Genomic DNA, 26,994 nt, shown 5'->3' on the forward strand with positions numbered 1-26,994 from the left:
AAGCCAGCCCCGCTGGAGGGACTCCGTGCACGGCTGCATTGGCCAAGATGGGAAGACTCAGAGCACGGGAGGAAGGAGCAGGCCCCTCAGCCCGTGAGGCTGATTCCTCTTTCTGTCCTGATGGCCACTCAGCCCACTGTGCTCCCCACCCCCAGCTCCATCCTGAGCTGGTGCCCTGACATCTTAGCGGGCCACAAGAGAGACTGACCCAACTTGGGGCCCAAGAAAACCTCAGTCATCAAAGCAGTTTTCTGGCTTCACACCTCAGTCCAGCGCTCTGGAGACTCGAGGAGGATCCAATGCTCAAGGCCAGCCTGGGCTACACTGTGAAACCCTGTCTATTCCCACCTCAGACTGGGGTGTGCAGAGTGGGAGATGGGGCACCCCCGCACCAGTTTCCATCACTCCCTCTCACACGGGAAAGCATCTGGGGCAAGATGTTCACTCTGAGGTGTGAGAAGAGGCGGCGACAAAAATCACACAGGAAAGTGTGGCAGGAAACAGCCAAGAAATGGGTTTCTCACGACAGACGCTGATGGGCTTGGCAAGGGGTGCCATGTGGTGGAGGGCGCCCCTCTCCCATCAGCAATGCGATCATGCTTGTCACTGGATGGCAGAGGCGTGGCCTGGCCAATGAGCACCCCCTGCCTGTGGGCACCCTGGGGTGGCACCACTCTCCTCAGCTCCTGTTTCTCTCACTCTGGTCCCTCCCAGGCAGTGAAATGTCAGAAGGCCGGCTCAGTCTCCCTGGTGTAGAGGCCAAATTCACAAAATTCACAGGCAGGCATGACCTCTCCTTACCCAGGCCTTGGCCCACAGATATAAAAGGGACAGGCGGCACATTCCCTAAGGTGACTGGCCCTCACCCGTCCATACCTAGGTACATCTGCATGGTCCCTGGCCCAGGTCCCAGCAGCCCCTGCATGGCCGCCCACAGGCCTGTCAGGGGTTTCCCCTTCCAGTCTGGGAAAGCACAGGTGGGCAGGGGCAGGGGTGAGCCTGGGAGGAGGCCCAGGGGGCTCCAACCAGGAAACAAAACTGAAAGGACAAACCCAGTTTTCAAGTCCAGCCATGTGTCACATGCACAGGAGGGGAGCTGGGCCATCGCTCTGCTCTATAAGGGTGGTTTCACTTCACTTTGGGCCCGTCCTCCCACTCAAGTTTCGCATCCTAGCTCTTGGATCCCCCAGAAGGAGGGGCAGGAAGGGTTTGCATCCACTGAGGCAGCATAACCACCCCTGCCCACGGTGGTCACTCACTACAGCCAGGTGAGCAGGTTCTGCTACCATCCCTACCCCCAGGCCCCTTCGGGAATCCAGCCTTCTGTGACACCGGCACAGCCTTGGCTGACATCTGGGTCATGGCTGTATATTCAACTGGCCCCAAGAATCCACTCTGCAGGGCAATAGTAGAGGTGGACCTGAAGGCAACAGATACTGGGAAACCGCACAGCTTATAGCAGAGATGGGTTCCCAGGCTGCATCCATAAGGGACAGGAAGAACCAGGTCAGGACGTACCCTGCCTGAGCCACCCAACACCCCAGGCCACGTAGCCTCATGAGGAAATACCATAGAAAATGACAATGCCTTGCCACCCATACCAGGGCTCCCACTGGCCTTTCCCACCAAAGCAAACAAAAGCACAGCAAACCAGGGAAGTTAGAAAAGTCTTTTTAAGTTTTTAAATTAAAATTGCACCCTGGTGACATGTGACTTTAATCTGGGAACTCAATCCAAAGGCAGGCTCTCCTGAGTTGTCCTCCTCTGACCCTGGACAGACACAAAGAGGTTGGGGACCTGTGGGACAGTCAAGAATCCGCTCATCAGAGGCCAGCTAACTCTTCAGCTCTGCACACCTAGCTGGTGACAGGTTCAGGGCCACTCTCCCCGAGGCTACCCCCAGCAGGGATGAAAACCGCCCACCAATGGATAGGAAAGTCTGTGGCCCGACGGGCCCCTCTGGGAGCGCCTCTCTTGGCGGAGGAAGGAGGGCTCCTAACGGTTGGTGTGCCTTCTAATGGAGGCAGCACAGCCAGCAGGCGGCACACTCGCTGCACCTGTGAGCGCCCACTCCTCTCACCTGGGCAGATGAAGGGATGCTGCCCAAGACCGTGAGCCTTCCCCTCTGACCCCAACATGCCACGTGGGCAGGCCCCACTCTCACATACATTAACTAAATTTATATTCATATATATATTATAGTTATATATTAAAAAGAGGAAAAAAAAAACTTTCCCGAAGAGAAACTCCTGAAGAACCCAAGTGGCTCAGGACGTTTACTGCCCCCACCCACAAAAATTCTCTTATAAAATCTTCCAGTGCGATCTTCAAGAAATCCCCCCACCCTCTTGCATTTCCCCCCTCCCCAGCCCTCCTCTGTGTCCCCACAACCCTGGACTGCCCCCTGCTCCAGCCCAGTGGCGTCCAGTCTCATCTCTGGCCATCCATTGCTGCCATGGCTTTCTGCTGGGTACCCCCTTGTGACGCTCCAGGGGGCCACGTGGGCTGTGGGCAGTGGAGGTGATGGAAGGAGTTAGGGGAAGAGGGCGGGATCCAGGGCGTCTGGTGGTTGGGTGGGGATGCGGCCCAGAAGGGGCTGAAGTTTGCAGGGGGGGAGCAGGCCACAGCTGACATGGGGCTGCTACTGCTCTGCAGGCCCTCAGAGGCTCGAAGCTTGGAGAACATGGCCAGCGCATCAGGGAAGTTGGGCGGCGTGGCAGGGGTGTTGCTGGGAGTACACATCTGTGGAAGAAAGAAGAGGTGGGGTGAGGCCGCCTGCAGGGCATGGTCCTGGCACCTTCAAGCCACAGGCAACTTTAGGACAGGCCACTTGTCATCTTCCCAGAGACAATAAAGGACAAGAAAGAGCTGCCTGGGGCATGCGATGTCAATGGTTAATTCCAAACTAAGGTGTCAATGTGAAAGGACAAGGAGCAGCCCAGGACACTGCTGCCCAGGTCCAGTGCCTTTCCTGCTTTGAGGAGCCAGCTGGCTCTCTCCACAGGCCACCTCAGACATTCCCTGGGTGTTAGGCACCAGCCACTGAGAAGCTGCACTTTCTTGGAGTTTCCATACCTTCCATCTGTTCAGCCAACAGGTCTTGGACCCTGGGCCCCTCACTCATTATTTCCTACATGCAGACCTGGTTAGCTCAATTATTTTTTTGAATTACATATGAAGAAACTGAGGCCCAAGGGTCAAGTCACAGCTGAACATTCACTCAAAGCAGGTGCGAACTGTGCAGGTTAGAGCTTGCGGGATTTCAGGTGCACAGGTCCCTGTGCTGAGGCCTCTGCCCAGCCGCTCGCACTCTGCACTCAGGGCTAACTGCCACTTGAGGTCTGGACTGCTAGTACAGACATGCAGCCAGCCCTGCCAGCCCCAGATGCAGGCAGCACACTCCTAGGGAGCAGCAAGGGACACTGCGCAGCCCGTGGGCTGGAACAGGCAGGTCAGAGCCCAAGACCCACACGAGCTGGTTCTGACCTCAAAGTCTCTTCTCCCTCCCAGGAAGCCAGGGAGTCCCGTCAGCTTCTCCTAATTTTAGCAGCACTGGCTCCTCCCCAAGGCACAGGGCATTGGGGGTGGGGAGACACACAACAGGATGCTGGAGCTTTATCACTCCAGTTAAAGGGAAGCCAGGAACTAGGGCAAAGACCCCGCCTCACCCTGTTCAAGGAGGCTGTGCTGCACCGGCTTCTAGGGGACTCTGACCACTCCAAGGCCCCAAGGGAAGGCCAAAGGCCTCAGCCAGGTCTGGCCCCACCCAGACACTTCCCTCCGCCCAGCAATATTCCCTGCCCACCCCCATGACTTCTGGGCAGCAGGAAACAATGAATGGGGGGTTGTGGGTGGAGGGCAGTTGCATCACAGCATCGTGACTGACTTCCCCCCGTCAACTGAGCCAGAGGCTAGGTCTCTTTTCCAGGGGACAGCCTGGATAGTTTGGATAGTTCACGGGGCCTGTGCCTATCTGCTCTGGTGAGCTCAGGAAGGTCACCAGCCTCTCTGCTTCGGGGAAAGCAGGGCTTGAACTACATTTTCTAGAAGCCCTTCCTGTAACCTCAAGTAATTCTGCCTCCATGTCATGATTAAGACCTTCCTGTTTCCCCTCTGCAAAGGCCTTTCTTGTCCCTCCCCCTCATACAACTGGGGACCCTCACCATTTATGTGGTATTCCTCCAACAGTGGCTGGCAAGCTACAGGACAATCACTTACCAGTTAAAGCTACTTTGTGGTGACTAGTATTCAAATAGAGAGCCTAGGCAGACCTGGAGTTCACAGCAATCCTCCTGCCTCAACCTCCCAAGTGCTGGGTTCCAAAATTTTGTTTACATCTAGGGCTGCTGTCCCCAACAGTGCTGGAGGAGCACTTGGCACATGGCCCTGATTACAATGTCTGCGTTACAAAGCCAGCTGTCTCCCCAAGGGAAGCTTCCAAAGGGGAACACACACAGACAGACAGACAGACAGACAGACACACACACACACACTCAGATTTGCAAAGGTGGGGGAGGGGAAAGGAACCAAACAGGACTGCAGGTCAAGCTGGGGCCTGCAGGCTTCCTTGTTCCAGGCCCTTCAGCATGGCCGTGCGTTTCTGAGTGGTCTTGTGGGGAGGAAGAAGTTTTGAGTAGGGATGGAAGCAGAGCCCTGGGTGGCTGGATGCAGGAGAGGGGTCTCAGACATGACAAAGCCCTCCTCATTCTCCTAAGAGCTTGGCCGCAGTGGCCAGGACCTAGAGCCAGCACCATTCATTTTCCCATCTTACTCCAAACGCTAAAAGCTGGTTTACGTCAAGACAGACTTCTCTCCCTTTCCTCCCTCATTGGTTGGAAGAAAACAGTGCCAAGAACAAGACACAGTGGAGGAGCTGTGTGTGTAGTCTGTCCCCTGGAGAGAGCCTGGGACAAGGACACCCAAGTAAAAAATGCCAAAAATGTCCAACAACAGATCTTCCAGGGAATAATGTTTTACCACCCTTCAGGCCCTCCTACGAGGTTGGAGCTAATAGGTAACTAGGGGCTGGAGGGGAGAAGGGATGTCCCGGGCCTCAAGAAGGCAGAGCACTGGCCAGGAGGGCAAAGGCTCCAGCTGGGAGCCAAGTTGGAAGGAGAAGACAAATCCAGGCTTCAGGAACTTGTTTCCTGGGCTGTTTTTGTTTCTTAACATACTGAGATTAAAAGAAAATTTTTGCTTTTTTATCTTGAGAGTGTAAATCTGTGTCCGACCTGGCTTCGGTAGGGCCAGCCTACCTCTGTGGGTAGAACCGGGCTTCCGGGAGCTGGGGTGGATCTATCCCTTTCCCTGCTTCCTGCAGCACTGGGTGGGTGGCTTGTGTGTCCCTGCGCGCTGCATCAACACACAATCCCCACCTCAGCCCCCCTCCGAGCTCTCCCGAGGCCTGGTTACCATCGGGCCCCCAACACCCGCTGCTACCGGACTTCCAGGGGCCTGCTGGTGCTGGGGGCCTCCCTCCTGCCCTCCACCCCCCCTCCCCACGCCCAAGGCCGCGCGCGCGGCGCAGGGCTTCAGGCCGGCCTCCAGGAGCCCGGAGGCGGGCCCCGAAGTTGGGCGAGCCCGCGCCGGCCCGGGAGCTCTTTCCTGGAAGACATTTTGGCTCTTTGTTTACATTCGCGGCGCGGCGCTCCCCGGCAACATGGCTGTCACCGGCCGCCTGTCAGCGACCCCGCCGCCCCGGGCGCCCGGCCCGGCCCCGGGGGCCACTTACCATCTGCGGGTGGTGGTGGCTGTTGGGAATGTTGCTCTCCTGGAAGAACGCGCTTAGGGCGGTCTGCGGACAAACACGGGCGGCGGCGGCGGCGTGAGCGGGGCCCGGCCGCCCCGGCCTCCCCCCGCGGCCCCGGGCCCCCGCCGCGCTCCCCGCGCCCCCACGCGCCCCCCGCCCGGGCCCCCCGCGCACACCTCGAACTGCCAGTGCGCCGCCTGCAGCAGCTGCTGCGCCTGGTCGGCCGCGCAGCCCGCGGCCAGCACGAACTGGTTGATCATGACCTGGTGCCGCAGCTCGTCCGTGTTCACCGACATGGCGCTGGGCGGCCGCCCCGGGCTCGCGCTCGCCGCTCCGCCGCCGCCGCCACCGCCGCCGCCCGGCGAATGTTGTGGTCCGGCTCGCGCGGCCGCGCCGACGCCGCAAACAACAGCGCGGGGCGGGGCCGCCGGGCCCAACGTTCGGGGGCCGCGAGCCGCCGCCGCTGATTGGCCCACGCTCCGCCCGGCCGGCCGCCGGCTCCTGCACGGACGTTCGATTCGAATCCTGCGGCGGGCCCAGCCGCTCTGTTGCTCTTCTCGCCCGGCCGCGCCCATTGGCGGAGCCGGCGCCGCGGGGCCGCCCCGGCATTGGCCAGCCGCCGTGTTTTGGCTCCTCCTGATTGGTGGTTGGCTGGGGCCGGCCCCCGGGGGCGGGTCCTGGGGCGCTGATTGGCCTACCGTAGGCCCGTTCGAACTCAACTCAAAAAACCCTGAGTGCGCGCTGATTGGTGGAGGTCCCCTGTGTTTGCTGTTGTAGGCGTTGGGGGTGGTGCTGGCCAAGTTCATTCATTACTTCATTGAAACCGAACATGCTCAGCTGGAAAAGCAAGACTGAGTGGCTTTGACTCATTTCCTCTGAAAGATGTGGTCATCTCGAGAAACAGACTGATCAAAATAGAAAACACGCAGAACCTTTGCAGCTCCTCAACTCCCAAGAGCATTTAAATTTTAAATAGCTTCTAAAGAGTCTCACTTTAAAAAAGAAAACTTTTGAAACACAACGCACAGCCTCAGGTCCAGGGTTCAATTCCTAGTACCAAAAAAGGAAAAGCAAAACAAAACAACAACAACAAAAAGAAACCAGAGTGGTGGTGGTGGCACGCACCCTCAGTCCCAGCACTCTGGAGGCTGAGGTAGGCGGGTCTCTGAGTTCGAGGACCTGGTCTACAGAGTGAGTTCTGGACAGCCAGGATTACACAGAGAAACCCTGTCTAAAACAAAACAAAACAAGCCTAGTTTGCTGGCCTTTAATCCCAGCACTTGGGAGGCAGAGGGCAGGCAGATCTCTGACTTGGAGGCCAACGTGCTCTAGGAAGGGAGTTCCCAGACAGCCAGGGCGGTGGGCATAGTAACACGTGCTTTTAATTCCAGCGCTCAGTGGGAGGCAGGGTCAGGCAGACTCCTCTGAGTTTGAAGGCCAGCCTGGCCTACATAGTGAGTTAGTTTCAGGACAACCAGGGCTACACAGAGAAACTCTGTCTCAAAATAGCCAAACACACACACACACACACACAGAGTGAGAGACGGCGCAGAGTTGGTCAGCGGCAGGGCATATTTTGCATAAACCAACCTCAAGGTTTAAAAATCCACTGCTTAAAAAAAGAATGTATCTGGCCACAGGAGAGATAGCTCAGCGGCTAAGAGCACCAGCTGCAGCTACAAGCATCGGCTGCTCTTCCAAAGAAACCAGGTTGGAGTCTCAGCATCCACAGGTTGGGTCACAACTGTCTGTAACTCAGTTCCAGGAGATCTGATTCCTCCTCCAGCCTCTGTGGGCACCAGGCATGCACCTAGTACACAGGAAAACTACTCATAAGGCAAAATAAGTAATTTAAATTTAAAAGTATCTGGTTTCAGCATGAGGACTTATTTTTTTCCTTGTTGTTATTACCTGATCAACAGTATATCGGATACTTGTATTCACTTAGAATTTATTGTATTGGATATTAAAGAGGACTTAGGTAATGGGACGATGAACTTGCCTTATAGGTAAATATTGCAAGAGGATTTTCATACTGTTGGGAGAGGCCCTGGGGCTGTTCCCGCCCTGATCTGGAGGACTGGAACAGGGATTTACTGTTAGGGCTTTGGTTTCAGGAAGAGGTACACTCTTTTTCATCAGAACTAATCACAGAGTATATTTTCAGTAGTTATGGGTGTGCTGGACAGGACCACGGGAAGAAAGCAAGCCCTGCTTCTGTTTGTTTACCTGGGGGAGGTGGCTGCAGGGAGGGTGCTCTCTCTGCCTGGTGTGGGTCTGCAACCTCGTTGTTTTTGTTTTCTCCACGGGTTTCTTTACCTAGCCTTGGCTGCCCTGGAACTCATTCTGTAGACCAGGCTGGACTTGAACTCAAGTCCTCCTGCCTCTGCCTCCAGAGTGCTGGGAATGAAGGCATACACCACTACTGCCCCACAACCCTATTTTTATTTTACCTTTAAGAACTAAAATTTCCATTCAAGAGAATCTGACCACTTTTGAAAAGTGTGTGTGTGTGTGTGTGTGTGTGTGTGTGTGTGTGTGAATAAAATTACAGCCAATGTTTGCATACCAATGAAAGCACAGTTAGTGTGTCAGAGAGCCTGCCTAGCCTGCAGGAAGCCCTGGCCTCTCCCCAGCTACACAAGAAGACAACAAAACAGCTTTGGGTGCTAGAATGAGTTAATCTTGTTTCATCTGTCTTCTGGTTTGCTTGTTTATTTGTTTGTTTTAAAGGGGTAGGAGTACTATAATTATTCTTGGATACCCCAAAATGTCCACGGGCTGAGGCCGCAAGTGTGACTGGAAAACCATGTTTCAGGGTCCCTTAAAGCTACCAGAATCTGTGGATGCTCAACTCCTTTTATGTAGCTAGAATACATAGCATAGGGTTTGTAATAACCCCTACACAGCCTCCCATGTATTTTAAATAATCTCTAAAGTACCCTTTAATACCTAACAGAATGTAAACACCACTAACATACCTGCGTTAGTACTGCGTTAGTCAGGAAGTCCTCAGCACAAGGGGACTATGCATTAAGGTCCAGGAACTGTGAGCCTGCCTTGGGGCTCACTCTCAGTGATCTACAGACCCAGGCTGTTTCTCTTTCTCAGTTGCTGTATCATCACTCCCTCCATAGCCACTGAGGCAACAAGGATTTTGTCCTCCCTGGCCACTGCTGTTTCATTTGTTATTAATGGGCATGTTTTTATTGCAGTGTTTCGCTGGCCTTGTATTGTCCCCTCAGATTAAGATAATAACACCTTCAGTTAATAATACCTTGCACTTGGTCTGCTTTCATCTCAACAGCTCAAAGTCCTCTGCAAACATGACCTCATCCGTTCTTCCCTGCTCCCAGGAGCCTGGCACTCCTTCCGCTCCCAGACATTCAACTTCAACCAGGTTCCCAGAAGCCTAAGTATTGATTAAGCCCTTCTACCAGTCAGGTCCACAGATCACAGGCAAAGCTCTACAGCGATTCCTGCTTCCTCCTGGGGTGGCCTTCACCACAGAGGTCCCTCTGGCTTAGGAGGCATGCTCCTACGCTTGTCCCAGCAATCCACAACTGTGTCCTACACAGGGTAAACATTAGATGATCCTTAGGGATAAGCCCCTTGGTGTCCAGGAAACAACAGGTTTTGAAGCTTTCAACTTTTGTCTTCCTTGAGAGCTGGATAATTTTATACATAGCCCAGGCTAGCTTCCAACCCCTGATCATCCTGCCTCAGCCTTCCCAGGATAACAGGCCTTCTTTGCACCACCAAGGTGGGTGTGAGAACTTCTTAATTAAGACCCTGAGGCTTATAGGCATGTTTTCTTAAAATGTCTCTACTCAAGGTAGGCCTTGCTACTCGTGGCCCTGGCACGCTGAACACCTGTGTGTACTTGTTAAAACCCGGAGCCCACAATGACAGTGCTGCCTTGTTCTGGGGCAGCTCTTGGCCTGAGATCCCTGGCAGTGCAGGCTGCTGTTCCCTTTTATTCTCACCTTACCCTCACCTGGGAGAAGGGGGGATGGAAACCCAGCAGGGGCTTCCTAGCCTGTATACCCACATCTCTGCATTCAACCAACCTGTGATAAAAATACTCGGACAGAAAATTCCAGGCTCTCCCTCTTTTCTACCTCTGATGCCCTGGACTCAAGCAGCTCCAACAAAACAGAGAGAAAATTTGAGGTCACCAGATTCCTAATGAGCCTAAAGGTTGGAGGACACTCAGAACCCACCAAGGCCAGGTAGCAACGAGCAAGATTAAGGTTGGGTGCATCGGCAAGCTCATTTCCTTCCCAACCTCCCTCTTCTCCTGCTTGCCTGTCTTCCTCTGATATACCCCCCTTTTTTAGGCTGGGTCTTCCTATGTAGCCCTGTTTGGCCTGGAACTTCCTAACTTCAGGGCAGGACTGAGGTTTGAGGCCACACAGCAGTGTCTTTGATCAGAGGCTGTGTTCTTCTGCTTGTTTGCTGTAGGCTCAAGTTCTTCATCTGTAGCCCAGGCTGGCCTCGAATCTCCGGCTTCAGCCTCCCCAGTTCTGAGAGTACAAACGTGCATACTCTTTTGTTTTTGTTTTTTTAGAGACAGGCTTCTCTGTGTAGTCTTGGCTGTCCTGGACTAACTTTGTAGACAGGGCTGGCCTCACAATGATCTGTCTACCTCTGCCTCCCTGATTAAAGGCGTGTGCCACAGCTCCTGGATTTTTTTTTTTTAATATGGTTTCTCTACATAGTCCTGGCTGTCCTGGAACTTACAATGTGGACAGGTGTACACATTTTTAAAATACCACATTCTATTTTCAAGTCCAGCCTGCCTGCAGGAATCTCCCTAGAATCTAGGGCCTAGATAGTACTGACAAGACAGGAAACGCCTTTCCTCCGTGTTGTTGGAGACAGAAAAGCCAAGGCTGATCCCCAGCGATGAGGACATGCAGGTTTATACCAGATTATCTTTTCCGCAGACTGTCACGTGCCTCACGAGGGACAAAGGCCAGGCCGCTCCCAGCACAGTTAAAGGCATTCCCCAAAAGCAGCTCTCTGCTCTGGACACTGTGTGCTGTACCTGGCGGCCAGGTGATAAGCTAGCCCCACCTCTGGTTGCCAGGTGTGTTCAGCAATCTACAGGGGAGGGGAGACCAAAGGAGGTTTGAGGAACAGCCACAGCCTCAGGAGCAGTCTCCTCCTTCTCGTGTGGGTGGGGACGCTTGCTTCCCGCTCAGCCACACACTGTCCTTGGGAAAGGAATGGAGAGGCCTGGAGCTAGCCAGTCCAACTTCCTACTGAGGACATATGCCTACTGAGACCCAAAGCCTTTGTAACACACCCACACACTATAAGGAACCATGCAGTCATTTTTGTTACTTTTGTACTGAACATTTTTTTTTCTTTTCCTCTCACTCTCTCTCTTCCAGACAGGGTTTTTCTCTATGGACTTAGCTGTCCTGGTCTCGGTTTGAAGATCGGGCTGGCCTTGAACTCACAGAGATCCACCTCCCTCTGCCTCCCCAAGTGCTGGGGTCAGTACCTTTGTAGCTCCTGGAATGACCCTTTCCAAACACCCTGCTTTCTTCGCTCGTCTCGGTTCCCTGCGTACACCTTCCAGGAATGAAGGTGGGTCTGTCTGCCTACCTTTGTGAGACCCAGTTCTTTTCTCCTATCTACCCGGTGGGTGAGCTTAGTGGGGGCCCCTGGAGCATGTGAGCGCCTCTCTGAAAGAGCTGGCTTTTCCTCTTTTCCATGACTCCATGAGGCAGTTCCTATTAGGCTAGCCCTTATAGATCATAAGGAAATAGTCTGAAGAGGCTCATCACAGCATGGAGAGCTGAAACAGGGAGGCTTTTGGGTAAATAAGGGAGCTGGGTTACTAGAAGGGACAGCACAAACCGCAGCAAGGCCACACCAAGGAGCTGAGCATGGTGAAGAAGAGCCTGAGGCAGGAGGGTTACTATGAATTTAGTAGCTAGCCAAGGGCGCAAAGCAAGACTCCATCTCAAATCCCCATGAAGCTCAAGACAACACGTCACAGACGCCCGCACATCCAGGTTGACTGCGGCACTGTTCACAACAGCTGAGCTATGGAACCACCTTGATGTTCGAAAGTGGAGGAAGATGTACTGTATGTCTTTGGTTGGTTGGTTTGGTTTACTGAGACAGGGCTTCTCTCTGTCCTGGAACTCGCTCTGTAGATCCAGCTGGCCTCAACCTCTCAGAGATCTCCCTGCTGAGCTGGTCCCACCACCTTCCGGCTGGAGTTAAATATTTTTCTATTTATTATTCTATGTGTATGAGTGTTTACCTGCATGTAGTCTGGGCACCACGTGTGTGCCTGGGTCCCAGAAAGGCCAGAAAACGGTGCTGGATCCCCCAAAACTGGAGGTGCGGGTGGTTGTGAGCTACTATTTGGGTACTGAGACTAGAACCTAGGTCCCCAGCAAGAGCAACAAGTGGTCCTAACCTCTGATATCATGTCACCAGCTCTGTACAGAGGAGTTTTGTTAAGCCATAAAGGACAAAGTTATATCATTTGTAGGAAACTGGAGATAGTCACAGGAAGTGGAATAACTCAGAAAGACAGAGCACTGTGTGTTGTCGACTATTTTGTGGTTCCTAGACTTTTACATACACATGAAATCGCAGAAATGAAAGTAGAAGTGAAATTGTCCAGGGGAAACCAAGGGTACTGCTAGGAGGGGGAGCGAGAAAAGGGAGGGTGAGCATGTGGAGGTTCCAGGTGTGAAGTGAGGGTAGGAGAGGGGAACAGTATACAGCTGTACAAACCTTGGGAGAAGGCTCACTTTGTAAAGTGCTTGACCTGAAGGCCCTGAGTTTGAGCCCCAGCCCTCACAAAACAAAGCAGGTGGTGGTGCACCCCTTTAATCCCAGCACTGAGGAAGCAGAGGCAGAGAGAGGCAGGCACATCTCTGTGAGTTCAAGGCCAGTCTGGTCTACAGAAAAACAACAACAACAACAACAAAAACCCAAATGGGGATGGTGTTCAAGAAAGATACATTTGAAGCATGTGTTGGGGAAGGTGGTGGGAAGGCAGGACTGAGCTGGCACAGATCAGGGCTAGCATGCCCTGCTCAGTGCGTGGAGGGGTGATCCTTCCTCTCTCTGGGAAAAAAAGCTCCAGTGCTGTCAAATTGGCCCCAGGCAACCTCAGACTCACCTGATTAGACTAAGCTAGGTTGCAGTAACTCGGTTCTACAGTTTTACTTCTCACCCAGGCTAAGTTCAGGGGATAAAGAAAAACTACCCTGGGGGCAATGACATCATTTTCTAGACCGTGGAATCTTCCATCATGGGGCGGTTTCCAAGCTGGCAAGCTAAACCCCTGGGGCCTGTTTTTGTAAATAAAGTTTTATTGACACACAGCTGGCCTGATTTGTTTGTCATCCCATCTTCGTGGTGCTAAGGCTGAGTTTAAGCAGGTGCTCCACAGACCTCGAAAGCCTATGATGCTTTCAGTATGAACCACACCAACAGACAGGGAGAAGGCTGGGAGCTGAATGCTGGCAACTAAGTGTTGTCGCTCAGAAGTAGCTCAAATACTCCTCCGTTCTGTTCCTGGCTTAGGGTCCAGAAGAGTCACATGACTTCTCTGAAGTCCACACTTTCCCCCATACTCAGAAGTCGGGGAGGAAACAGGGGAACACATTATCAAAGCTGCCACCGATTTCACAGACAACGAGGCTGTTGGGTGCTTGCTCCCTGGTCTCTGAACCTGGGAGTTTATTATTTATTTATTTAGCTACTTAGTTAGCCGGCAAGTCTGTTTATTTTAAGATAGTTTCTTATGTTGTCTAGGCCTGCTCTGAACTTTGCTGTGTAGCCGAGGGTGGTTTTGAACCTCTGACCCTCCTGTTTCTGACTCTCAAGTGGTGGTGTTGCTGGTATGTGCCTCTGCAGCCAGCTGCAAACTCATTTGTTTTTATTTATTTAGGTATTTACACAGTCTGAGTCTCTAGACCAGTCTGGTCTGGAGCTCATTATGTAGATCAAACTGGCCTTGAACTCTTGGCAATCCTCCTGCCCCAGTCTCACAGTTCTGGGATTAGTCATAAGATTTATTTTTATTAAAGATTTATTTATTATTTATACAGTGCTCTGCAGGCCAGAAGAGGGCACCAGATCTCTTTATAGGTGGTTGTGAGCCATCATGTGGTTGCTAGGAATTGAACTCAGGACCTTTGGAAGAACAGCCAGTGCTCTTAACCTCTGAGCTCCAGTCTAGGTTTATTTCTCCATTTTATTTATTTATTTTTTGCAATGCTAGGTGTCTTAGCTATTGTTCTATTCCTGTGAGGGGACACGGCAGCCGAGGCAGCTTGGAAAAGAAAGCATTTGGTTGGGGCTTGCTTTCAGCTTCAGAGTGTAGGTCCACAGTCATAACGGCAGCAGGCAGGAAAGTGTGAGGCTGGAGCAGAGGCTGAGAGTTTACGTCTCATCTGAAAGATGGAAGCAAAAAGAAATTGTGCCTGGGCCTGGCACGGGCTCAAAGCATACCACAGTGACGCAACTCCTCAAACAAGGCTATACCACCTAATTCTTTCTAAACAGTCTACCAACTAGGAACTAAACATTCAAATACATGAGCCTACAGGGACCATTCCCATTCAAACCACCACACCAGGGGTAGAATGCCAGGCTAGTTCATGACAGATGATCACTCTCTCGTTGAGCTACCATGGAGAGACTTTTTTTTAATTACATGTTTTGTTATTGTCCCATTATGTATTCATACATAATCATGTGTGGGCTCGTGTGTACACATGCATATCAAAGGTTTTTCTTTTGTCTTGCAAAGTCTCCCTATATAATCCTGGCTGTTCTCAAACTTTCAGTGGTCTTCTTGCCACTGTCTCCGGAGTACCACTACGGGTGACGTCACCCCTAGGGAAGAGGCCCTGGAGAACGGGCCAGCCAAGTCCATGAAGGGAATTTAAACTGAGCAGGATCCAGCAGAAAAGAGAGAAATGTTAAAGGAGACATGAAGTTTCTCATAAGACAATAAGGTTTCAGTAACTTTCAAGGACAGAAGTAATCACGTGGTAAGGGGGGGAGGAGGGGGGAAGAGAAAGAGAGACTGATCTTGGAAGTCAGGCACAGTGGCTCACATCTGCAATTCTAGCACTCAGAAGGATGAAGCAGGAGGATTGCCAGTAGTTCAAGGCTAGCTTGGGTTCTACAGCATGTTCCAGGCCAGCCTAGACAACAGAGTAAACTATGTCTCCAAACAAGGAAAAGAAAACAAAGCTCTGGCCCAGCCAGGCCTGGTGGCTCACACCTTTAATCCCAGTGCTCAGGAGGCAGAGGCAGGCAGATTGCTGTGAGTTGGATACCAACCTGGTCTAACAAATCTCCAGGACAGTCAGGGCTATTAAGAGAAACCTTGCCTCAAAATCTCCCTCCCCCAAAAAAACCCCAACAAAACAAAACAAAAAAAAAACCCAGAGGCTTATTTAAAATAAAGCCCCCAGTTGTTTTATAGTTTGAGAGTGATAGATCCTTCTTGTCTTCAAGAACCAGGAACCTCCAAGATGAACTAAGGGCAGAGTGTTGTTTGCTGACTCCCAGAGAGCAGGCCACAATGATTCCTCTCCAGACCCGGCGTGAGGCTGCTCCTGGACACAGGGCTACTGTTTGGCCAAAAGAGGAAGGAAGTGCTCAGTGTGCTCAAGAGCATTGGGTTGTGCACGTCAGAACTGGGAAACCCCCAGGATGTGCCTTGTCAGTTCAACATGTGTGCCAGGCTCGGGCAGCTCTGCTACGCTCTGAAACCTAGGGGCAGCTAGAGAAAACTGTATGTCCTGCCTTCCAGCAGCTTCTAGATCAGAACAGAGCCCAAGCCTCAGAAGGACCAGAGCAAAACCAACTCCAAGCCAAACCAAAATGGAAAGAACTGAGCAATGAGACAGGGCAGGCAAATGGTTTCAAAAGCACGGGGTTCAAAATAGCATTTCTCAGGCTTTCCATTACTTCTCTGCCACAGCTCTTGGAGGAAGGTTTAGATCAGAGGGGTCTGTGTGATGGTGGAGACCTGGAATTCTACCACGTGATAAACTGAGGCAAGAGGATTTTAAGTTCCAGGCAGAATGAGACTCTGTCACGAACAAAACCAAACCAACAAAGCCTTTCATGAAGCCAGAAGAGGTGATGTGTGTTCTCCTTCCCGGCCCTTGGGGCCTTCCATGAAGCCAAGAACCTGGGAGGTGGAGGCAGGAAGGTCAGGCGTTCAAGGCCAGCTCTACCACACAGCTGGTTGGAAACCAGGCCTGGCATGTTGGTTGGTTTTTCTGTCAACTTGACGCAAGCTAGAGTCGGCTGAGAAGAGGACCCTCGATTGAGAAAAATGTTCCCATCATGTCAGCTTGTAGGAAGCCTGTGGGACACTTTCTTAACTGATGATTTACGTGAGAGGGCCCAGACCACTGTGAGGGATGTCACCCTGGACTTTCTAGGAAAGCAGACTGAATAAGCCATGGGGACCAAGCCTGTAAGCAGTGTTCCTCCATGACCCCTGCTTCAGTTCCTGCCTCCAGCTTCCTGCCTTGAGCTCCTGTCCTGGCATCCTTTCATGATGGACTGTGAGCTTGACTGAAACGTATCTTTTCTTCTTCAAGTTGTTTATAGTCATGGTGTTTAACACAGAAACAGAAACCAAACTAGAACACTGGGCTACAGGAGGCCCTGTCTCAAAAGACTCCTGAGGGGTGGCGCTTGCCTTTAATTCCCAGCACTCAGGAGACAGTGGCAGACGGATCTCTGTGAGTTTGAGGACAGCCTGGACTGCATCAAAGCTCTCTCTCAGAAAAACAAAACTGGAAAAAGCAGGACCAAGTTTCCAGAGCTTTCTGTTGTCACTGTTTTCTGATTTGTGTACTCACGTTGTTGTTCTCGTTATTTTTGAGAAGGGGGTCTCATTCTGTACCCCTGGCTGGACTGAAACTCACCATGTACCCCAACTGGTCTTTATTCTACCTCAGCTTCCAAAATGCTGGGATTTCAGGTGTGACATACTGTGCTTGATCCAGGACTTGTTAAAAAAAAAGGGGGGGGGGTGAGTGGGAGGAGGAGGCATCTAAACTCAAATAGAGAAACAAGATAGCCCAAGTAGGGGGGCTGAAGATTTGGCTCAGTGGTTAGGAGCACCAACTGCTCTTCCTAAAGGACCTGGGTTCAATTCCCAGCACCCACATGGCAGCTCACAATTGTCTGAAACTCTTCTTCCAGGGGATCTGACACCCTCACTAGACATACATGCAGCAAACACCATAACATGTACATAAAATAAATATAAATAAAATTAAAAAAAAAAAAGATAGCCCAAGTAGGTGGGATAAGAAAAGAGAAGAGCAAGGCATGCTGTATAGCCTACAATCCCAGCACTAACGAGGTTGATTCAGGAGCGTTGTGAGTTCAAGGTCAGTGCAGGCTACAACATGAGACTCTGAAAACTAGACAAAGAAAATAAAACAAACAACAAGCTTGATGTATTGGTGCCATCCTACTGACTGAGGAAGCTGAGGCTGAAGGAACATTTGACAGGAGCTTGAAGCCCGCCTAAGCTGCCTAGAAAGAGCCTATCTCAGGGGCTAGAGAGATGGCTCGGTGGTTAGGAGAGTTTGCTGTTCTTCCAGAAAAGCCAAATTCAGTTCCTAGCACCTATTTTGGGCAGCTCACAATCCCCCATAATTCCAGGGGATCCTCTGTGGGTACTGTACTCATGGGCACATACCCACACACATATAAATTTAAAAAAAACTAAAAAAACTAAAATTTTTTTTTTTTTTTTTTTTTTTTGGTTTTCAAGACAGGGTTTCTCTGTGTAACAGTCCTGGCTGTCTTGGACTTGCTTTGTAGACCAAGCTGGCCTCAAACTCACAGAGATCTGCCTGCCTCAGCCTTCCCAGTGCTGGGATTAATGGTGTGCATCACCACAACTGGCTATAAAAGTAATTCTTAAAACAAAAACAGACCCAGTAGGGAACTAGAAGTAGTATCAAGACACCTCAAGTTCAAATTATCAGCACAGAGGGGTTTTATTTTCTCCTGAGGAATAGAGGACAGGGATAGGAACAAAGACTGGAGAAAGAGGAAGAGGGAGAAAGGGAAGGGAAAAAGGCAGAGGGGAGGAATGGGGTAAGAGATCGGGCTAAGGGTGATTTGCCTAGGAGTAGGACAAAGAACTGCCTCTGGATGTAGAGGACACAGATGTGGCCCATAGGCCAATGGCAGTTTATAAAGGTAAAGATGGAAAAAACCCATGTTAGGATGAGGTGTTTCATTTTAATTGGGCATGTTAATTAGGTGAGCCACAGGGGGCTTTTGATTGCTGGACTTCAATACTTTGATAGATGGTAGTCAGCCTCAGGAGGAAGCGGCCATATAAGGGAATAGTCCTTGGCGGCTGGCTTTAGGAATGTAATCTAAGGGTTTTTAGCAAGGCAGGGAGAATGGGGGAAAAGGGGAAGGCCTGCCAGAGTTATGCCTGCCCCCTAGAGCTGGCCAGAGTCCCTTCAGACCCTGCCTCAAGAAGGAGGAGGAACAGCGAACTCGGGGAGGCAAGGTAACGGTCACAGGATGGTGAGGTAACAGTGAGCTGGCCTGAGTCACTGGTGTGCCACCCCAAAGAGAAGCGTGCTTCAGCAACCAACAGTCACTGTGCTAGAATAGTCTTTCCATCTGAGGCCGGTGGGAATGGCCACGGATGAGGGAAACTGGCTGTGGACTCATGGGAACCTAAGGGAGGTCCTGCTTCCTGTGCCTGGGTGAGCTACAGAATCTTCCTGTGGGAAATAAACAAATATATATATATATATATATGTGTGTGTGTGTGTGTGTGTGTGTGTGAAAGCATCACATGGATTATACAGAACATAATTCCTACACTAGGCCTTCTGAGGAAGAAAAGCCAGCTGTGGGCTGTGTGGTCTCATGGAACAGGTGGGATTTGACCTGAGGTGAAATTCACCTTGACAGACAGGTGTAGGAAGGGCACACACACTCGAAAGGATATTCCCCCAGCAATACGATGAAAGCAGTAACAGCAGGCTGATTTGGAGGTTCAGGGGACTCAGAGGGAGGAACTTGCCTGGGGGTAAGTGTCTTCCACAAAGTAAGAGAACCACCAAAGCTGTTGGGTAAAGATGCCGGTTGCGTGTTGGTAAAACCATCCTAGGAAGACCCTTTGGAAACATTTTTTATTACGTTTTAATTTACTTTGTAGAGGGTGCATCCTAGGAGTAAAGCATGTGTCACCGTGCCTGGCTTTGGGGGATTCATTTTTGAGAAGGGGTCTCACATAGCCCATGCTGGACTGGGGGTCCCTATGCAGCCGAGCATGACCCCGAATCCTCCCACTCTCTGCCTCAGCCTCCTGTGTGCAGGAATAACAGGTGTGGGCTGGGTCTTGCTCAGACTTCTTTTCATGCGCAGATTTCATCTCGACTATAAAAGATAACCACAGATGACTAAGCAAATAACAAACACACACCTCACGGTGCGTAGGAGGGGCCCAAGGCTTCCAATAGCACCTAGATGGTAAACACTAGCAGTGTTCATTGTCTGGCCCGGCTCTGCAGTCTTTGAAGGGCCCTAACCGGACAGCAGCTATCACTTACATAAACAAGCAATTAGCTCAGGAGTAAAGGTGTCATTGCAATGAACTGCCGGTGGGTCAGCAGTGGACTCTCCTGGGACAGACTGCCAGCTACTCCACGCTCACCCTCAGGGTTGCCTCTCCTTTTTCTGTTTTGCTCTTTGGTCTCTATGCCTGGGAGGGGTTAGAAGACCGTGGGGTTCAGTTGATGAGTTAATGAGTCCTGGCTTCCACTCCAATTTCAGAGGAAAGCTGTGAGCTCTCTCTCTGTCCTCATATCTCCTGAGTTCACAAGAGAGAGGGTGCATGCTTGCGTGTGCATGCAGGTGAGCCTGTAAGCTAATTGTCATTTCTCTGAGGCTACCCACCCTGGTTTTTGAGGCAGTCTCTCACCGGGACCTGCCTCTGGCTGATCAGGCCAGTCTGGCTGGCTGCATAGCCAGGATTTGCCTCCCTGGCATTGGGATTCCAATCCTGTACTACCATGTCTGGCTTTTTAACGTGGACTCTGGTGATCAGAGTCAGGACCTCACGCTTATAGATTTTACCAACTGAACTATTCCATGCCTCCCCCCCCCCCCCTTTTTTTATGCCTACAAAACCCAGTATTCCCCAGAGGTCTTCCATCCAAGTACTAACCAGGTCCTACCCTGCTTAGCTTCCAGATGAGATGAGATCAGGCAGGTTCAGGGTGGTATGGCTGTAGACCATTTTTATTTATTTATTTAAAGACTGAGTTTCATGATACAGCCTAGGTCTGAAACTTTATAGCCAAGGATGACCTTGAACTCCTGATCCTGCTGCCTCCATTTCTGAATCAATTTTTTTCTCCTCCTCTTCTTCCTCCATTTTTTTTTTCTTCTTTTAGACAGAATCTAGCCCAGGTTGGCCTTGAACTCATAATCGTCCTCCTTGTGCAACCTCCTAAAGGCTGGGATTACAAGTATGAACCACCACACCTTGAAGCAAATATGTCTTTCTTTTTAAAAAATATATTTATTTATGTTTGTGTGTGTGTGTGTGAACCACATGAATGCAGGTGTCCATGCAGGCAGATCTTCCGGAGGGTCAATCATGGGTGGCTGTGAGCTGCCCTTTTGTGGGTGCTGGGGACCAAACTCCTCTGCTAGAGCCCCAGGCGCTCTTGGTGCTAAGCCATCTCTTCAGCCCCAGCAGTGGTTTTCTTGTTTCCATTTGAGCGCGGGCATGGGGAAGTTCGTGGGAGTGGAATTCTCCGCTTGCTGCACTGTGCTGGGGCAGCTGGGCACCGACACACATTTGCTGGGTTTCTGAGCTCCTCTCCTGTGGACTGGTCCTCGTAGGTCAGCCTGAAGAGCACAGCGAGAGGAAGGAAGGAAGCCACACGTACAGGCATAGAACACAGGGAGGTTCCTGGGTCCCGAGGCGCCGCTGACACATGGCTGCAGGGCTGCTCCGTCTGGACTGTCTCTCCAGGGTTCCTTCCCAGTTAGGTGATTCAGCCAGGACAGGCATTTTGAAGGAGCTCTGAGAGGCTGGGGGTGTGGGGGGGAGCAAGGGAGGGAACAGGGGCGGGGGAGAGAAACACGGAAACACCCTGGGAGAAGGAAGAGAATTTGTTCTCACTTTCCCCCTTTGATCTTCTAAGCAACCGCACTTGAGTATTTATTTTGTTAGAGGTCCGGGCTGTGACCGCATCGCCTCCCCCAGACTCTGGCTTCTTTTGGTAAGGAGAAACAGATGCTGGTCTCCAGGCCTGGCTGGTCGGCTTGAAGAGTGTGGAGGCAGCTGTGTGGGTACTAAATTGAAACTTTAGTGGCACATTCTTTGCTCGTCGGCTTTTTCGTGCAGAATGTGCAGCTCCAGGTGGGGTAAGCCCCAAACGGAAGGAAGACCGCGCCAGCAGGGAGGGAAGCCGAGACAGAAGTGGACATGGAGTACAGAAACAAGCTTTCAAGGTCTGGTACTTGATTGAAACCATCTGTCACGCCAGTAAAGCAAAGCAGAACTCGCCTCCTCACTTCTCTTTGCTTCTCTTCCGTTTTATATTTTTATGTGTGTGTGTGTGCGTGCGTGTGCACTCGTGTGCATGTGCCTATGTCCAGAGCATACATGTGGCGGTCAGAGAATAATTTTTAGGAGTTGAAATTCTCTTTCTACCATGTTGGTTCCGGAGCGCAGACTTAGGTGGTTAGGCTTTACCAGCTGAGCCATCTCTATGTCCACACCCCCTACACACACACACACACACACACACACACACACACACACACTTTTTGGTTGATACAGGGTTTTAGTTGGTAGACCAGGCTGGCCTGAAACGCTCTATTTAACTCAGGCTCTCCTTGAATTCCACAGAAATCTTGCTTCAGACTCCCAAGTGCTGGATTATAGACACAGACTACCATGTCCGGCTTTACCGTGATGTTTTCATAGATGCATTTAATTAGATTCATCCCTAATTTCTTCAAAGTAATCCCTGAGCAGAGACAGTGTCTGAGGACCTCAGTCTTCCAATGCCAGGTTCCTGGGCAACAGGCCAGACCCACCGCAAGGAAAGGGGCTTCCTGGGGACCCCGACGCTAAGAGTGAGATCTGCCCTGGCTGTCCACCTTGGGCGGGAGCCTCACTAACCTCTCACCAGTCCCTGCTGCCTACGCCCATACAAACACCATTGCTCACTTTGCTCCTGACTGGAAAAGTGAGTTCAGTTATGGACCCAACAGATCGAACTGAGGCTTAGTGCCATCGGAATGGTTTTGTGTTGGAGGACCACCCTGACAGCGACATTAACAAAAACAAATTTGTAAAGAACAGAACAAAACAAAAAAAGAAACCCAAAATGAATTAGTCTCTGACAGGAGACAAAATGGAATCCAGGTGTAGTATGCACATCTGTAATCCCAACACTTGAAAGGCTGAGGCTGATTTCTGCAGTACAAGGCCCGCCTGAGCTGCAGGGTGAGGTCCTGTCTCAAAACCAGTTAAACAAACAGCACCATAATAATAAAGACCTACTATCCTGAAACTCTGTACCTTCATCCCAAAGCCTAGGACCAGATCCTGTTGCCAGTGTTAGCATAGGCTACTGACGCAAGCAAGATATATAGATGCGGGTGACACTACAAGTGTGAGCTGTGTGTTCATGGGAGTACAGGTGTGTGTGCACGCCTGTGCGTAGGCCAGAAGACCCCAGTGGATTCCTCAAGAACACTGTCCACCTCCTTTGAAACAGTATCTCTCATTGGCCTGGAGCTCCTCATGTGGGTTAGGGTCACTGCCTCCTCAAAACTCAGACGAGCACTTGCCACCATATTGGGGATTTTTATGTGGGTTCTGGGCATCAAATTTATGTCCCATGCTTTGGAGGCAAGCATTCTACTAACTACACTATCTCCCCAGCCAGATGGTGGCTTTAACCCACGGAAGCCAGTCACCAAGAAAGGGATCAGAGCAAGTGTGTTGCTGGACAGTCCCTGGCTTTGGGAGAGATGTGTATTTATCCAGACCAGGCCTTTAGTGTCCTGGCCCAGTGGCAGGGGCCTATGTGACCTCTTACAGGTCACCCGAGGCATCAGTTGCCTCCCTGGCCCTGCTGCCTAGGGAATGCTGTGCTCCAGGGTAGTATCTGTCAGCCCTTGATTGCAGGCTCCCAGTTCTTCCTGCTGGGGGAACTGTTGAAATGAGCACATGTTGTGAGCATGGAAAACTCACATCTGTGCCGAAACCAGGGCAGCCAAAAGAACAAAATGGAAAGCTTAACGGAACTAGCTGTCCTAGAATTCACTTGTGTGTCCTCCTATTATTTACTTCCCTAGACCGTGGTTGAGAAGGGCTTGGACCTGAATTTTAGGCTTTTATTCCTGTCTTCCAGGAGACCCTGGAAGGTGGCGTTCTCCGAGGGTGCAGATCAGGTATTTACACAAATGAGGCAACATACTTGATGTTCACACTTGCTTTCCTTACGCCTTGTGTGACCCTCCCTGGACCAGGTTTTTAAGTTAAAAGCATTTTTACGGCTCTCTGGATAACAGCCACTTCTGGGCTCTTCCTTTCCTGAGCCCTGTTCTCCCTCAGGCATTCTCCCTAGGCCAGATCTCCAGTGAGTGAACAGAACTGAGGAAGATGCAGGGAGGAATGTGGGCCTCTGAGGCTCCAGCCCAGGCTCTGCGGTGAGACTATCTGATTTCCTTACCTTTGTCCCAGTGAAGCTCCAAAACTGTATCAGTGTGACTATACTGTCACTGGAATTCAAACTCAATTTGCAGAAAGTCTTGTTGACTCAGAACTTTCTCTAAAGTAGCATTACCCCTTTCTCTCTGTCTCTGCTCATCATTAAAAACAAAAACAAAAACCAAAAACCAAGTCTTTTGGAGCTGGAGATGTAGCTCAGGGGGTAGAGTGCTTGCCTACCATGAAGGCCTGGGTGCAATCCCAGCATCATCAGCACTGAATAAACTGGACATGGATGTGCATGCGTACAAACTTAGCACTTGGGAAATGGAGGCAGGAGGATCAGAAGTTCAAACTCATCCTGAGCTACAGAAGAGTCAGAGGCCAGCTGAGACTGCACGAGACCTTAGCCTTCAAACAGAATCTCCCTGCCTCTGCCTGCCAAGTGCTGGGATTACAGGCATGAACCACCATAGGCTGTGGGTATTTGTAGGCAAAGACACTGAAATGCATCCATTGGATTTTCAGATGTGTGAAAAGTTAAAATAGGGTATGGGGAAGCTACCTGTTTGCCCCTGTGGCAATACGGGCCAGGACCTCACAAGAGTCTACAGAATTCCACGTGAACTGCTAGGATCCTGAACTGCAATCTGAATAAACTTGCTTTTCGTTATAAATAAGCTGACAGAAAATCAGCCTGGCACAGAGCTTCCCTGTTGTGCTTGTCGTGTCTTAGGCGTCTTTACTCGTCCAAGCCTGTGGCTATGATTTCTCCATGAGAGAAGGGATGCCCTTCTAGGATGGGAGCTGTTACAGGAGATGAGAATGAATCCATATCAGGTTCCAAGCAGGCTGAGGTAGGAACTAGAACATTAAAAAAATTTATTTATGAGTATTGTTGTTTTCATTTTTATGTGGGTTTTTGTTTGTTTTTAGAGACAGGGCTTCTCTGTGTAACCCTGGCTGTCCTGGAACTCACTCTGTAGACTAGGCTGGCCTTGAACTCAAGAGATTGGACTGCCTCTGCCTCCTGAGTGCTGGGAATAAAGGCATGTGCCACGGCATCCACTGTTCGTTTGTTTGTTTGAGACAGGGTGTCTCTCTATACCCCGGCTGTCCTGGAACTTATTTTGCTGACCAGGTTGGTCTCGCACTCACGGAGATCCACTGCCTCTGCCTCCCAAGCGCTGGGATGAACGGCGTTCACCACCACAGCTGGCTGTGTATGAGTGTTTTGCTTGAAAGTATGTCTGTGCACAATGTACAGTACCTTGTGCCCAAGGTCAGAAGAGGGCATCAGATCCCCTGGAAGTAGAGTTACAGGTGGCTGGGAGCCACCATGTGGGTGCTGGGGGTCAAACCTAGGTCCTTTACAAGAACAAGAGCTCTGAACTGCTGAATCATCTGTCTAGAACCTAGACAGAGGGGATCTTGTAATCAACAGCATTGAGGTGGGCGTCATTTTTTGTCTATCTGTGGATTTGCAGGTTTTGTTGTTTTGTATGTGTCAAGGTGTCGTGTAGCCCAAGCTAACCTTGACCTCATTAGGCTGTCTCAAGTTCCTGAGCCTCTCCCCACCTCCGAAAGGCTGGAATTACAGCCAGTTTGGTTCTAGATCCTCAGGCCCTGGTATTTTACTGTCACCTGGCACTAAGCAAAGGAAGGTTCTGTGTGCAGAGAAGGAATATGGAGGGAGGCTCCAGCTTCTTCCCTAAGGTATACCTGGAGGCCTAGTGGTTAGGGCCAGCCAGGGGCTGCAGGAAGAGCTCTGAACTCAGCCAGGAGGCCCTGGCCTGTGGATGAGGGTGTCTGGAGCAGGGACTTGGCCTCCCTCAGTATCAGCCAGTATGAATGATAGGAATGGGTTCCTGTCATGCAGAGGGCCTTAGAGAAAACCAAAGCAGTTTTGGCAGAAGTAACTTTGTCAGTTGGCTACTAATAAAATGAAGGGGAATGAAAATGCAAAATACTCTTGGGAGGCAGAGGTAAGAGAATCAGAAATTCAAGGCCAGCCTCAGTAACAAGAAGTTCTGGGTCAGCATGAGTTACAGGAGATCTGGTCTCGGGGTGTGGAGGTGCGGGTGGGGGTGCCTGCGGGCCTGATGAACTGAGTTATAGTCCCAGAACCCACACAACTAAAGGAGAGAGACTTCTGCAAGCTGTTCTTTGACCTCTGAAATCACCCAGTGGCACAGGAGACGCCCCCAACACACAAATGTGACAACAACAACGAAACAAAAACAAAACCACCAAAAACTTAAACCATACTCCCCCTGGAAACCACACACACGGTACAACCAGGAGACAGCCAGATCTGTAACCTAAACAAGGGAAGTCACCCCAAACCACCGTGTATGTTGTTGAAAGTTGAAGTCATGCCCAAACAGTTCAAATTCTTGTTGATCAGTATTCCCTCCAGGGAAACCAACCCCCCCCCCCCCAAAAAAAAAAAACCCCAAACAAAACAACAACAAAAAAACCCTCAAGCCTCATCAAACCCACAACTACAGAAACATCTGTAATTAACTGAGTAATGACGTCTTCTGCCAGCTCAAGCTTCCCAGTTTTGTGAGTGTCTGTATTAGGGAAGCCTTAGGTGTGCCCTGCCGAGTCCCTCTTTGGACTCTTCAACTATCGGTCACGTCACACATAGACCTTTCCAGAGTCTCTAGAGAACGGTTCAAAAGGGACAGCCTGAAAGTGACTATTGGATGCCTACCAACCCAAACCCTAGCGGGTCACCCCGGCATCCTCTATGCAGTCTTGCTGACATTTGGGACATGAGGTTGGCAGAGCACTCGGGGTTCAGGCGGTGGGGGCGGGAGAGATGTGGATGTCTCCCGTCGGGGGTCTGACCTCGACGGCTGCGGAGGAGGTGGGGCCCTGGCTGCCAGGGCGGGGCGCCCCGGCTCGCTCTGGGACTCAGGGACAAAGGCGCGCGGGCTCGAGGCAGGCCTCCCGGGGCCGCGGGGGAGGCGCAGCCAGCACGACAGTCCAACGGGGACACTCCTCGGGCGCGGAGGGGACCACGCTTCTTCCGCCTGTCGCAGCCGGGGTCTCCCGGCCACGGCCGGGCAGCTCCGGGAGACGCGGACCCTCGCCCGTCGCTGCCGTTCGGCCCCGGGTCGCGTCCGCGCCGCAGCCTCCGCGCGAAGCACGCGCCGCCGGCTCCCACCGCAGCTCGCTTCCCATTGGCTGGCCGGCCCGCGGACGCCCCGCCCCGCCTCCCCATTGGCTGAGGCCGCCGCGGATTCCCCCCCCCCCCTCGCCAGCCGCCGCTGACATCACGGGGCCCGAGGCGGCGGCGCCCCCCCCCCCGCGACTCCCCCTCCCCCGGCTCAGCCCCGCAGCCCCCTCCAGGCGGGAGGCGCCGCGGCGGTGCCCGGCGGAGAATGGTGCGCGCCGCGCAGGCCGCTCCCCGCAGCCTCAGCCGCAGCGCCTCAGCCGAGCGGGCCGCGGCGGGCGGCCGACCCCCGCAACGGGCGTGCGGCCAGCCGGCGCGCTG

The 26,994-nt window shown here is 51.7% G+C and overlaps 1 protein-coding gene across 2 annotated transcripts; it reads right to left on the reverse strand.

The window, feature by feature from the left end:
• Nucleotides 1-1,655: 1,655 nt before the first annotated feature.
• On the reverse strand, nt 1,656-6,260 carry Ubald2 (UBA like domain containing 2). 2 transcript variants are annotated; one of them, XM_021662183.2, is made up of 3 exons: nt 5,926-6,245; nt 5,732-5,794; nt 1,656-2,742 (listed from the first exon to the last, which is right to left on the reverse strand). In XM_021662183.2, exons 1-3 carry the CDS (start codon nt 6,043-6,045, stop codon nt 2,431-2,433), a joined length of 495 nt encoding a protein of 164 aa, XP_021517858.1. In that variant the 5' UTR covers nt 6,046-6,245; the 3' UTR covers nt 1,656-2,430. The 2 variants fall into 2 exon arrangements, with proteins under 2 accessions (XP_021517858.1, XP_060242343.1); XM_060386360.1 differs by lacking the exon at nt 5,732-5,794 and having other exon boundaries at nt 5,926-6,260.
• Between the last annotated feature and the right edge of the window lie 20,734 nt (nt 6,261-26,994).

This window comes from Meriones unguiculatus, chromosome 7 (genome assembly GCF_030254825.1).
Source record: "Meriones unguiculatus strain TT.TT164.6M chromosome 7, Bangor_MerUng_6.1, whole genome shotgun sequence".
NCBI classification, from domain to species: domain Eukaryota; kingdom Metazoa; phylum Chordata; class Mammalia; order Rodentia; family Muridae; genus Meriones; species Meriones unguiculatus.

Bases quoted from the DNA above. Each gene is read 5' to 3' on its own strand.
- Ubald2 (XM_021662183.2), bottom strand. From the start codon at position 6,045: ATGTCGGTGAACACGGACGAGCTGCGGCACCAGGTCATGATCAACCAG. The intron at 5,795-5,925 runs GTGTGCGCGGGG...GTTTGTCCGCAG, and splicing joins CGGCGCACTGGCAGTTCGAG to ACCGCCCTAAGCGCGTTCTT. The intron at 2,743-5,731 runs GTAAGTGGCCCC...TTTCTTCCACAG, and splicing joins GCCACCACCACCCGCAGATG to ATGTGTACTCCCAGCAACAC.